Raw genomic sequence first — 14,083 nt, 5'->3', positions numbered from 1 at the left:
TGATGCTGGTCCAGGCTGAGAGGCTGGCTGAGACTTTTGAGGCCAAGATGGTCTACACTGACCTTTTTGGTAAGATCTGGAAGGACGACCTCTAGAAGCCGGAGGATAGAATTTTCTTGGCTTGTAGGCCGGCCTCTTAGAGTCACACCTGAAAGTTCTCTTTGGGTGGATGGAAACTCAGACGGCACAGAAAAAAAGCTGGCAGAGAGTTTCATGATGGTCCTTCAGCTGCGCCAGTCTCTCTGATTTTTTCACCGAAGAGATTATCGCCTACACAAGGTAGATCAGCTAACCTGTCTTATACTTCTGGTCTTAAGTCTGAGGATTTGAGCCAGGCCCATCTCCATGCACTAATACCCGCTGCAGACACTCTAGAGGCAGTGTCAAAAATGTCATATGCAGTGCGTACCTCGTGTTTTCCAGCATCCAGACCTTTTTGAGCCAGAGCATAAAGCTGACTTTGGAGTTGCTCTGGTAACGTTTCAGAAAAATCCTGGATCTTCTTAAAAAGGTCTCTGTTATACTGTGTCATGTATAACTGGTAAGAGGCAATGCGAGATATGAGCATTGAGCCATGGAAGACACGTCTACCAAAAGCATCCAGGGATTTTTGTTCCTTCCCTGGAGGTATGGAGGAATGAGATTTTGAATGTCGTTCCTTTTTCTGGGCTGATTCAACAACCACAGAGTGATGATCCAGCTGAGACTTCTGAAATCCTGGAGCTGACTGTACGAACTAAGTTGCATCTGTCTTACCTGGGTGTTCCCAGTTTCTCTTGAGGTCAATCAGGATTTCATGAATAAGTATAAACATTATCTCCTTAGGAGCATCAAGAAACTGGAGTATTTCAAGCATCTTGTGCTTAGAATCCTGTCTGAAGTTGAAAGGGAATGGTTTCAGACATTTCCTTGATGAAATTAATGAAAGACAGATCTTCTGGTGGACAACGCAGTCTTTCATCTGGAGGAGAGGGCTCTGAAGGCAGATCATCGTTATCCTGAGAAGTATCATCAGTCCAAGGATCATAGGGCTGGTCACCAGCTCCCATAGGATCTCCAAAAGGGAGGAATGGTGTTAATCCCGAAGGACCAGGCCTAGACATCGATGGCATTGAAAGTGGAACAGACGGCATCGATGGAGGCACCGATGGAACCAGTGACATCGATGGACGAGTCGGTGGTAAGATCCCAGACAGTGGAATGGGTATCTGTTTCCTCTTCATCCGATGATAATGAAATCGGAGTAGAAGGTACTGGATTCACCGGTGCTCTCGGTTCCAACGGTGGAAGGGCTCCGATCAACGCATCCAGTCTACCCAGTAGCGGTGCAAGCGCTACGGAAATCGGATCGGTGACTGGCTCGGGAACCGGCACCGACGTCGATGGAGGTTGGAAGTCCTGAAGTGTTTTTCCAATGGCCTCTTGTATCATCCGATCCAATTCCTCTCGGAGACCTGGGGCAAGTAATCCCGGCTCAGGAATAGGAGGCAGCACTGGCGTAACCGGAAGGTCCACCGGTGAAGGTGGAATCGCAGATTCCTGCACCACTGAAAGTGGGAACGCCCCTGTGACCCGGTCACAGAAGAGGATGGGGCCTTTTCTGGACGGGGCTTGTTGGTGGCTCCGTCGACGTCCATGACGAGGGCTTGCCTGCATCGGCGGACTGAGCCTTACGATGATGGTGTCGACATTTTTCACAATGGTCTCCTTGGTCCTTTTCTTGAGGAGACAAGGAGGCGATCGACACCCTTGGAATCGTCGACGCTGGTCAGGCAGCAGCGGTGTCCTGGTGTTGACGAGAGGTCGATGGAACAGGCTCAGACGAGGTCGAAGCTATCGATTGAGTTGGGTTTTTTGACTGAAAGAGAAACTCCATTTCTCTAAATGAGCCTTGCGGCCCTTCGGTGTCATTTGGGCACATTTGACGCAAGTTTGGACATCATGGTTGGACCCCAAAATAAAACACAGACCCTATGTGGGTCAGTCAGGAACACTGTCCGAGAACAGTCTGGGCACAGACGAAAACCGGATGCCATAACTTCGACAAAAATTGTAGTCGTGGTGCGGTCGATGGCCGGTAGGCCCCGAAGGAATTTAAATCGACGGGAATCGACCGCAACTAGGGTAAAGGCTTTCCTTTCGACGGCGAAGTATAGATATCGATAGGGGGACCCCTATGGGGTAAAACATTTTCGAAAATTTTGAGAGAAGTTCCGTGAGGAAAATTCCTGTCAGGAATCTGAAGAGAGCTCCTTAAGCCGCGTGGCTACTAGAAGACTGAAGGGGGACCCCTGATGGATGCAGGGTTGGTGCTGTGCTGGGCATGCCCAGTAGGTGCCTGTCAAAGTTCTAGAAACTTTGACAAAAGTGTTCTGTGATTGGGCTCCATCCTGATGATGTCACCCATATGTGAGGACTACCATCCTGCTTGTTCTGTGAGAAATGCATGTCCACAGACTGCTGGAGACAGAGAATACTGGCAGGCTTATGTTGGAGTGGGATTATATAGCCGTGTTGTCAGCTTTTGCTCTTATCTCCATCTGCTGGCAGAGGTACGTAACCCACTTGTTGGGCTTGATCTACCCGAAAACAAAGAAGGACTTATTTTATTTCTGCTTTACAAGCCTGAATAGCTAAGCAAGTCCCAACTTCCACTGCAATATGTATCTTTTCTTTAGCTGGAACTTTCATTGCCATTTTTCGTCTGAATCTTAGAGGCATGACCAAAATGTCTAATAACCATATTTTTAATGAAGAGAAAGACTGCAAGTCTGTGTGCTCATACAATTTTGAAAAATCGCATATTTTCTGCTCAAGGATTTAATTTCCTGAAAATCATAGAAGGTAAAAATTCCACAGAAAGAACTCCTTATACAAAAAGTACCATAGAACTTTTACCCTTTTAGTATTTTTAGGCAAAGACCCCAAGATACCATACAAGCACAAAGGTCTGCAAAAAGTATCTTCTATGGATCTTTTACTCTTGCCAACATGACAGGAAATGTAAGCCTCAGGCAAATTACAGACTATTTCAAGAGCGGGCAAGTAGACAGAGTTTTGGGCTCCTGATACTTTATTTCTGCTCAACTAATACCCAAAGTTTTAAAACTGGCTCTAAATTTGCAAACTGCTGCTTTAGCAATCGAAAACCAACAAAGAAAGGAAATACACACTTTATGATTCCAGATTAGCACAATATCATTAGTGATGTGCAAAACTTGATTACTGTGCCCATCAATGCTGCCAGTTTCCTCACTACAGGGAGCATGCTGCTTCTTCCCAAATCTCATTAATCGGAAACTGGTTTGGGGCACTCCACACTTTTACAAGTTACAAATGCTTAAATATTCTGTACAGTCCAGTAGGGATGTGAATCGTTTTAGGACGATTAAAATTATCGTCCGATAATTTTAATATCGTCTTAAACCGTTATGGAACACAATACAATAGAGATTCTAACGATTTATCGTTATAAATCGTTAGAATCGTGAGCCGGCACACTAAAACCCCCTAAAACCCACCCCCGACCCTTTAAATTAAATCCCCCACCCTCCCGAACCCCCCCCCAAATGACTTAAATAACCTGCGGGTCCAGCGGCGGTCCGGAACGGCAGCGGTCCGGAACGGGCTCCTGCTCCTGAATCTTGTTGTCTTCAGCCGGCGCCATTTTCCAAAATGGCGCCGAAAAATGGCGGCGGCCATAGACGAACACGATTGGACGGCAGGAGGTCCTTCCGGACCCCCGCTGGACTTTTGGCAAGTCTCGTGGGGGTCAGGAGGCCCCCCACAAGCTGGCCAAAAGTTCCTGGAGGTCCAGCGGGGGTCAGGGAGCGATTTCCCGCCGCGAATCGTGTTCGTCTATGGCCGCCGCCATTTTTCGGCGCCATTTTGGAAAAATGGCGCCATTTTCCGTACAGAAACGATTCGCGGCGGGAAATCGCTCCCTGACCCCCGCTGGACCTCCAGGAACTTTTGGCCAGCTTGTGGGGGCCTCCTGACCCCACGAGACTTGCCAAAAGTCCAGCGGGGGTCCGGAAGGACCTCCTGCCGTCCAATCGTGTTCGTCTATGGCCGCCGCCATTTTTCGGCGCCATTTTGGAAAATGGCGCCGGCTGAAGACAACAAGATTCAGGAGCAGGAGCCCGTTCCGGACCGCTGCCGTTCCGGACCGCCGCTGGACCCGCAGGTTATTTAAGTCATTTGGGGGGGGTTCGGGAGGGTGGGGGATTTAATTTAAAGGGTCGGGGGTGGGTTTTAGGGGGTTTTAATGTGCCGGTTTTGCGATTTTTCGATTTTTTCACGATTTTTCACGATATTTTACCCCCCCAAACGGCAACAATACGATTCCCTCCCCCTCCCAGCCGAAATCGATCGTTAAGACGATCGAGGACACGATTCACATCCCTACAGTCCAGCATACTATCATATTGATGAGATAATTTTCAATAAAACATTTTTTCCTCAGCTTCTTCTCGGAATTTGCTTATATATTTGTTGATGTAAGAGCTAGAAACAATAATAGTTTGTGAAATGGGAGAGCTAGATTTGTTATCCGTTCAGACCTCTCTAATGTGGTTGAATCAAAGTACTGAGAAAGCTAAAGACTCAGTAGGAATCAGATTCCTAGTTCTCCATCACTTTAGGACAATGATAAAGCTAAGGACATATAAATGGCAGACTTCAACACTTTGCTTTCTTGAGCTGGTAAAGTTATGAAGGCAGAAGTGGGCACAGACTCTTGCTTCTCAACTGAAAGTGTTATTGAAGATAGAGAAACTACAAGAGCTGAGCCAAGTGCTTTTCTTGAAGAATTGCCACCAGCCTGGACAAAAAGCAACATTACAGCCCCTCATAGCCCAGGCTCAGGAAGTACTACGTCAGTACAGTTGTGCAACATGGCTTCCTGTCACAAATTAAATGGAAAAGAAGTCATGCTATGCATGATGGGGTGAGATCAACAAAACTGGGAGATCTTGATCCAAGCAACTGGAAACAAAATAACATTTTGTTACAGAATTAACCTAAAGATAAAAAAAATACTAATCTTTTCAATTACCAGCATTAAAGGTTCTCATTACTTTCTAATGAAAATAATAAGGCAGCATTTATTCTTCTTCAGTAAAGTGCTTAAGAATTCTGTACATATTAGTTTGGCTGTATTAGTTATCAGGAGCAAGCAGAGTGGGAACTACTTGAGAATCACTACTTGTCTGAGCCCTTTGCTTCTTTCCCCACATCACTGTCATCAACAACCTGGAAGAAAAAACACAAAGATGATCGAGTTACAAAAGCAAATTTAGTTGTATAATTGTAATTTTCTTCTGGCTGTTGCTCTTTATTCTCCATCAAGTTTCCCCTTCAGGGCTACTTTTTACCAGAAGACCTACACTGGGATCATTACTGATACAATACAGCACATCTATCTGGGTACAATATAAAGACCTTAAGGACCAATCCAAGCCCAAGAACATCCTGTTGTCATAGACATGCAAAACAGACCCCTTCTGCTGAAGTTATTGTTGACTTACATTGGATCTGCCAAAAATGGAGGCTAAAGATTAAACAGACATATAAACTAAACCATTTTCGCATCTCTGTGTGGGCCAGGTAGATGAGGATTGAAACAGATTACAGAGTTGCTTGTACTGTGCATTTCCTATACTGTTAACTTGGTACCTTTCACAACACCAACGTAATCAGATAATTGAAAAAAAAAAAAAAAAAAAAAAAGAGGGAAAGAGTTAAGCAGAGCATTAGGAACACATTTATAAAAGTGAACAGGTTAGCAAATGTTTACATACCTGTTCCACGCCTTCAACTTCCGGGATGTAAAACTGAAGCATGTTCTGTATACCATTTTTCAGAGTAATAATAGAGCTCGGGCAGTTGGTACAAGAGCCCTGAAGTTTTAACTGAACAATCCCATCTTCAAAACCCTTATATATCACGTCACCTCCATCTTCCTGAACTGTTGGCCTGAGAACACAGAATATGTCTATTAAAGTATATATGACATTATTTAACAACTAACTGTAGAATACAGAGTAAGGCATTCCATTCTACTCAATGGGATACTACAAGAATCAAGGAAATACATTTACTCGCTGGCTAAACTAAAGTACTGCTTTAAACAGTAGGGATGTGAATCGTTTTTTGACGATTTAAAAAAATCGTCAGATATTTTTTAAATCGTCAAAAATCGTTAGAGTCGCGATACAATAGAAATTCCCCCGATTTATCGTGAAAAATCGGGGGTGGGGGAGGGCGGGAAAACTGGCAAACCAAAACAACCCTAAAACCCACCCCAACCCTTTAAAACAAATCCCCCACCCTCCCGAACCCTCCCCAAATGTTTTAAAATACCTGGTGGTCCAGTGGAGGGGTCCCGGCGCGATCTCCCGCTCTCGGGCCATCGGCGCCTTTTTGGCTGCCACTAATATAAATGGCGCCGATGGCCCGATAAAAAAAAAAACCCCACCCGACCCTTTAAAATGACCCCCTTAGCCTCCCCCACTCTCCCGACACCCCCCCTCAAAACTTTTTACACATACCTGGTGGTCCAGGGGGGCCGCGGGCAGCGATCTCCCGTTCCCACACTATGTTATAGGGGCCGATGGTCGGCCCCTGTGACATTGTGAGGGCAAAGGTAGCGCCGGCGCCATTTTGAGTACTGGCAATACGGCCGGAGTGCAGGAGGTTGCTCCCGGACCCCCGCTGGACTTTTGGCAAGTCTTGTGGGGGTCAGGAGGCCCCCCCCAAGCTGGCCAAAAATCCCTGGGGGTCCAGCAGGGGTCCGGGAGTGATCTCCTGCACGCGGGCCGTATTGCCAATATTCAAAATGGCGCCGGCACTACCTTTGCCCTGTCACATGGTAAGGGCAAAGGTCCATTGGCGCCATTTTTTTTAGTGCAGCTGATAGCGTGGGAACGAGAGATTGCTGCCCGCGGCCCCCCTGGACCACCAGGTATGTGTAAAAAGGTTTTTTTTTGGGGGGGGGTCGGGAGAGTGGGGGAGGCTAAGGGGGTAATTTTAAAGGATCGGGGTGGGGTTTTTTTATCGGCGCGGGCCTCACTAAAAAAAATTAGTGATGTGAATTGGAATCGGAACCGATTCCAATTCACATCTCGTAACGATCAGATTCCCCCCCCCCCCGAACCCGATCGTTAAAACGATCGGGCACACGATTCACATCCATATTAAACAGTGCTTCCCTCACATGATATCTTCAGTCGTTATTAACTGTATAAAAGACTCCCGGAGAGGAGACGCGAAGGAGTTGTGAGGAGAAGGTCCGCTCCTTCTCAGGGACATTGTGCCGGTGGGTGGAACAGCTGCGGCGAGGTGGTCGCCGACTTGTGACATCAGTCCGACGTCCCCCAGCCCTCAGTTTAAAATCGGAAGAGGTGCGGCACAAACTGAGAGGAGACACGAAGGAGTTGTGAGGAGCAGGTCCGCTCCTTCTCAGGGACATTATGCCGGTGGGTGGAACAGCTGCGGCGAGGTGGTCGCCGACTTGTGACGTCAGTCCGACGTCCCCCAGCCCTCAGTTTAAAATCGGAAGAGGTGCGGCACAAACTGAGAGGAGACGCGAAGGAGTTGTGAGGAGAAGGTCCGCTCCTTCTCAGGACATTGTGCCGGTGGGTGGAACAGCTGCGGCGAGATGGTCGCCGACTTGTGACGTCAGTCCGACGTTCCCCAGCCCTCAGTTTAAAATCAGAAGAGGTGCGGTGCCCCGCTGCCGCCGGCACCACGCCTAAGCAGTGCGTGCCGAAGGGGTGCGCGGCTTGGGCCGGCTTAGGCCAGAGAAGGGCGTAGGCCGGTAAAACTTTGGTGTTATATTTCTGTTTTCCAAGGTGGACACTTCCCCCCCTTAATGGGGAGAAAGAGGAAGGCTCGGATCTTAACCTCTTCTCCAAGCCATCACCCCAGCACAGGACCAATGGACTATCACGTGGTGAGGATGGCAGAACCGCCAAGAGAGGACAGTTTGGGAGCAGTATCCTTTGCTTCCTTAAGTCCTGGCGAAGGCCCACAGTCACCCCTACAGCCAGCTGGAATAACATCAACGAATTCAGCTGGAAACCCGGTAGGATTAGTCCAAGAAGATATCAGCCTGAGGAATAAGGCTGAAGCTACTTGGACTGAGAATGTCTATTGAATCTCAGGGAAAGAAAATAGAGAAATGTGAGAAAGATATGTTGGTGGTTACTAATAAGCTACAATTAATACAAAATTCTGGAGATGCTTTTATTAGAGATAGTTTGATTATCCATAAAGATTTGGAGTATATGGAAAATTTATTCAAAGCAAAAGGATTATAAATTTTCCCTTAACGCGACTCCTCTCACCTTGGGAGTTGTTTAAGAAATTTCTCAAGGAAAACCTGCTATATGAGGAGGAGGAAATCCCTAAACTTTCTAAAATTTATTACTTGCAGAAAAAACCTTCTAGGAATTCTAGAGGACAAGTTGAAAGGGAAGAATCTTCCTCACCAGGCCTATCGACCTTTCTTGAAGAGTCGGTAGACCTGATTAATAGCAGAGCTACCTTGATAGTCTCATTCGTAGCAGAACAGGAAAAAGAAAAATTGTTTAAAAATTTTTTTGCAGTACAAGATATATTATTTTGTGGACATTGTGTCCAAATCTTTCCTGATGTGGCTCGTGCCACTCAGGCAAGGAGGAGGACATTTTTTACTTTAAAGCCCAGAGTTTTAGCAATAGGTGCTACATTCTTTTTGAAATTTCCTTCTTTGTGTTTATTGAATTATAAAGGAAAGAGCTATGGATTTTTAGATCCAACTCACTTGGAAACTTTTATATCAGATAAAAGTCAAGTTTCTGCATCAGAGACATGAGCCAATTAGAATAGTATTACTCCTCACTCCTGGTATTATTGTTATAATTATATGATAAATATATTATGAAGTTATTCGTCTTCTCCAGTTATGGGGTTTAGTGAAATGTGAATTGAATGATTATTTTTAATTTAATAACAAGTGGATATTATGAGAATGATATCTAATTATGTTGTCACATTAAGTTACTAATTTCTTTTTTTCATGAAGTGTAAAAACTGTTGAAAAATTTAATAAAATATAAATTAAAAAAAAAAAAAGACTCCCAAAAATCCCCTACAGCTTTAGCTTCCTAAGTCAATTTCACTGCATACTAGATGAAATAAAAATGATTTTTTAACTTGCGTAGTAGGAATTGATGCTTCTCAGGGATTATCTATTTAAAAACAAAAATAATAAATGTATTTCTTTTCTCTGTTGTATAATAAGTTTGGAAAATGTATAAAAAATTATTTCCACCCAAATAAGGTGTGCCATCATTTACTACTTGGGTTTGCTGTTGAATCTGTAGCTAGATGTGACAATTATAGAACATAAAGAGCTGCATACAACGTACCAATTTGGCACGTGTGACCCTCACTGTATGGCATACATAATGCACTGATGAAAATGGTTTTAGAACTCCTTCAAACCCAAACTCCTTCAAACCCAAAAAAGCCTTGGTTCACCCCGGAACTTAAAGCCCTTAAACTCCAATTACGGGCCAAGGAAAAGAAATGGCGTAAGAACCCCTCCCCGGCTCTCCAGGCTTCCTACAAACACACCCTCCACACCTACAGAACCTTCATTCTGAAAACAAAAAGAGACTACTATGCTCAGAAAATCCACAACTACCAATATGATGCCAAAGCCCTGTTTAAGTATGTATCCTCCCTCACAAATTCAACACCTCCCCCTTTCTCAGACACAGACGCCAAAAACAAGTGTATGGAATTAGCTATTTCCACTCCAAAATCACAATATCATCTCCAAATTCCCCACAACCCCCCCTCCCTCTTACCAACCAAAAATCATCCTGTAACACTCTCATCTCATTCGAACTCACCTCTGCCGAAGAGATAATTAGCCTCCTAAAGAAAATGAAACCCTCCCCCCACCCCGAAGATTCCAATCCCTACAAAATCACTCCTTGCTATTCCAGACGCCATAGCCAAACCTATCTCCGAAATTATTAACCGATCGCTCACCCTAGGTAAGGTCCCAGATGAACTGAAACAAGCCACCCTCAAACCCATTCTAAAGAAACCTAACCTGGACCCTGCAGTCCCAGCCAACTACCGACCGATATCCAACCTCTCATTCATAGCAAAACTCATGGAAAGGATAGTTAACACACAACTCATAAAACATCTCGATAGTCACAACTTGCTTTTCCCCTCTCAATTCGGCTTTCGAAAATTCTTCAATACTGAAACCCTGCTAATATCTCTTACCAATACAATTCTCAAAGGGTTAGATAAAGGCCAATCTTACATCCTGGCCATGCTAGACATCTCTGCGGCCTTTGATACCGTCAACCATAATCTCCTTATCAATCGCCTCTCAGACATTGGTATCGCGGGCTCAGCCCTGAACTGGTTGTCCTCCTTCTTAGACAACCGATTCTACAAAGTCAAAATAGGCAATCATGAATCTAACTCAGTCAAGTTATCACATGGTGTTCCTCAAGGCTCTTCCCTCTCCCCTACCCTCTTCAATATTTACGTACTACCCTTATGCCAATTACTTGCAGATCTTGGACTTACTCACTATGTATATGCGGACGATGTCCAGATACTTCTTCCTATCACCGACTCTGTGACAAATGCCCTTAAATTATGGGATAAATGCCTATCCTCAATCAATATTCTTCTCACCAACCTTAACCTCGCCCTTAATTCATCGAAAACTGAACTACTCTACATTTCTCCTGACCGCCACCCCCCCCACTTCTCTGCTCTCGACTCACCCCTTCTCACAACATGCCCGAAACCTTGGGGTCACCTTGGATGACCACCTCAATCTCCAAAAACACATAACCAACATTACAAGAGACTGCTTTTACAAATTACACATCCTGAAAAAATTAAGACCCCTTTTACACCATAACGACTTCCGAACTGTCCGCCAAACTACACTATTTTCAAAAATAGACCACTGCAATACCCTACTTCTAGGATTGCCTGCGACCACCACCAGACCTCTGCAGATGCTGCAAAATGCAGCAGCTAGAATTCTTACCAACTCCCGTAGATCTAACCATATCACTCCAATCCTCAGAGACCTCCACTGGCTTCCTATCCCAGCTAGAATCCTTCATAAAACCCTAACTATCATCCACAAAACCTTACACAATAATGAGATTCACTGGCTTAATGACTCTCTCCAGTTTCATATCCCCAACAGGCCTACCAGATCCGCCTACCTAGGAACTCTAACTGCCCCCTCACACAAATCTACCCATCTCACTTCTACCCGAGAACGTGCTCTCTCCATCGCAGGTCCTACGTTATGGAACTCGATGCCGCCTGACCTACGCCTGGAATACTGTCCAAACACCTTTAAAAAAAAAAAAGTTAAAAACCTGGTTATTCAAACAGGCATTCACTTAATCCCATCTGAGTCTCTGTCCCGGTCCCCTAACTTCAACTATTTAACCCTTCACCACCTAACTTTCCTACAGCCATCGTTGGTAAACCACAATACATTATCTCTATGACTAGCTGCAGCAGCTAGTGCTTTTGACTGTCATACAGTTTTTGTAAATATACTATGTATTATAGTTGGCTATCTCAACAAAGTTTTAAGTTTGCTGTAACCTGCTAGTGCTCTCACTTGGTCCCTTAGACCGTTCCACATTCTCGCCCCGTTCCTTTTGATTCCCTGTTAATTGTAACTTTTATCCTTCCTTTCTCCCTACTAGTTTTTTGGCCCCCCAGTTGTATGTGAACCGATGTGATATTCATTTGAATGTCGGTATATAAAAGTTATAAATAAATAAATAAACAAACAAACTTCTCCAAGAATGCAAACTGCAGCAGCAAAAACTGACATGACCTGAGATATATACATAGTCTGTTTTTTTTATATGGCGCCCTAACCAAGATGCTTTAAATTAGGACACTCAAAGTAACAATACAAAGATAATTATAATGGTGGCCCAGAAAACATACAGAGGGATCAGGAGTTGGAGTAGGTGACAAAATAGATGAGCTTAATTTGGAACAGAAGACAGAGGGAAGCAAAACATTTGGGGGGGGGGGGGGGAAACAGTTTATTCCAGAGAGAAAGTACAAGCAGTGAGAATTCTTGGAAATGGGAAAGCACCTTGCCTGGCACGAGGGACAGAGTACAGTCTGGGCCTGGGAGCCATGGTCATGCATGGGTTTGTAGCACTTGAGAAGCTCCCATTATACATGCATAAATTAAAATGCCTAGTTACCTTATTCTAGTATCTAGAAGCTCTTTAATCATTGCTACAACTTCATCTTCATCTTCTGATGGACCTGATGTAAGAAGAAGATCACAGCAAAATTGTTAAACTTCTTTCAAAATAGCTTCCTTACTACACTATTACCATGGCAACCACAGGTAATGGTTGTATCGTAATAGCTTAAATAATGTCATAGCATAGCTAACAATGGCCTAGATTTATCAAAATGCGGTAAGTACCGCATGCGATAGCAAAAGGGGCGTGTTTTATGCTAATGTAGTATTTGCATTCATCCACTGGGGGACCCATTTTTCAATGATCCCAGACATGTGTGTGAGAGAGAGAGAGAGAGAGAGAGAGAGAGAGAGAGACTGGCCATAATAGCATGTCCCATGCATAGGTATTTGTATCCCTAGGATAGGCCCACCTAGTAACGCGAGGTGGGGATTAGGTAAGAGTGTAGGGGGTTAGGGGCCGCTTTCACATTGTACATGAGACGTACGAACAGAACAGTGGTCTCTTGTGAAGATTAGCTGGCCTTCGGAGTGAGGAAACCCACTCCAAGATGAGATTTGGGCAAGGGTCTCTCAACCTAGCTTGATGGACTCAACATCAAGCTAGGTTGAGAGACCCTTGCCCAAATCTCATCTTGGAGTGAGTTTCCTCACTCCGAAGACCAGCTAATCTTCACAAGAGACCACTGTTCTGTTCATACGTCTCATGTACAATGTGAAAGCGGCCCCTAACCCGCTACACTCTTACCTAATCCCACCTCGAGTTACTGGGTGGGCCTATCCTAGGGATACAAATACCTATGCATGGGACATGCTATTATGGCCTCTCTCTCTCTCTCCCTCCCTCCCCCCGGGGCTTTGGAGCCTTCAAATCCGAAGAAATAAGCCCTACGGGACACATCACAAATGGAGATAAACCCTTTCAGCATAGTCACGGCCACTATCGCACCGCCTAAAGCATTTCAAAAAGGTGTAGCTAAAAATCTGCATTATGGCTGTGCGATACTCTTCGCAGGGAGCCTAACCCAGCCCCTACTCCTCCCATTTTTGGAATTTGCATCGCACCATACGATATGGTGCGATCGCATGCGGTAAACACGTTTTCGCATGCGTTAAAGGCCCATCGCATGCGAAAACGGGGCTTTTTGCATGCGATAAGCCCTTAACGCATGCGAAAACGCCTTACCGCATTTTGAAAAATGACCCCCAATGATAGCAAAGAGTCAAAGGGGTCATGAAAACTCAGTGCTACTTGGGGCCAAAAGAAATTTTGTTAAACAGCTGTCAAATCATGTTCAGAGGTCATAACTAAGCTCAAAATGGGAAAAAATGCATACACAGGGGTGTGTGGACTAGTGGTTAGAGAACTTTTGAAATGCATGTCTGAATTCCCTGTGTGTTATCTTGGACAAGTTCCAATTCCTCAGTTTACTCATCCTTCTCTCACTTGTAGCACCACGTTTTTACACAACTAAATTGTAAAGTGAACTCAACGCACAATTAAACTCTTGAATTTGTTGCCAGGGGTTGTGGTTAGTGCATTTAGTGTAGCTGTGTTTAAAAAAGGATTGGATAAGTTCTTGGAGAAGTCCATTACCTGCTATTAATTAAGTTGACTTAGAAAATAGCCACTGCTATTACTAGCAGCAGTAACATGGGATAGACTTAGTTTTTGGGAACTTGCCAGGTTGTAGTGGCTGGATTGGCCACTGTTGGAGACAGGATGCTGGGCTTGATGGACCCTTGGTCTGACCCAGTATGGCATGTTCTTATGTGATTATATGCCGAAAAAAACAGAAT

The 14,083-nt window shown here is 44.8% G+C and overlaps 1 protein-coding gene across 2 annotated transcripts in view; it reads right to left on the bottom strand.

Moving 5' to 3' along the window:
- Positions 1-5,014: 5,014 nt before the first annotated feature.
- NFU1 (NFU1 iron-sulfur cluster scaffold) overlaps positions 5,015-14,083 on the bottom strand; it is a 29,701-nt gene continuing 20,632 nt past the window's right edge. For both annotated transcript variants that reach the window (XM_029604029.1, XM_029604030.1), the window contains exons 6-8: positions 12,279-12,342; positions 5,802-5,976; positions 5,015-5,253 (exon numbers count right to left, since the gene is read on the bottom strand). In XM_029604029.1, the coding sequence (XP_029459889.1) occupies positions 5,203-5,253; positions 5,802-5,976; positions 12,279-12,342 (290 nt within the window). In that variant the 3' untranslated portion in view covers positions 5,015-5,202. The remainder of the gene's footprint in view (positions 5,254-5,801; positions 5,977-12,278; positions 12,343-14,083) is intronic.

Source organism: Rhinatrema bivittatum, chromosome 5, assembly GCF_901001135.1.
Source record: "Rhinatrema bivittatum chromosome 5, aRhiBiv1.1, whole genome shotgun sequence".
NCBI lineage: Eukaryota > Metazoa > Chordata > Amphibia > Gymnophiona > Rhinatrematidae > Rhinatrema > Rhinatrema bivittatum.
The sequence above is the reverse complement of the archived record's forward strand: the minus strand, read 5'-3'. Positions and strand labels throughout refer to the sequence as shown.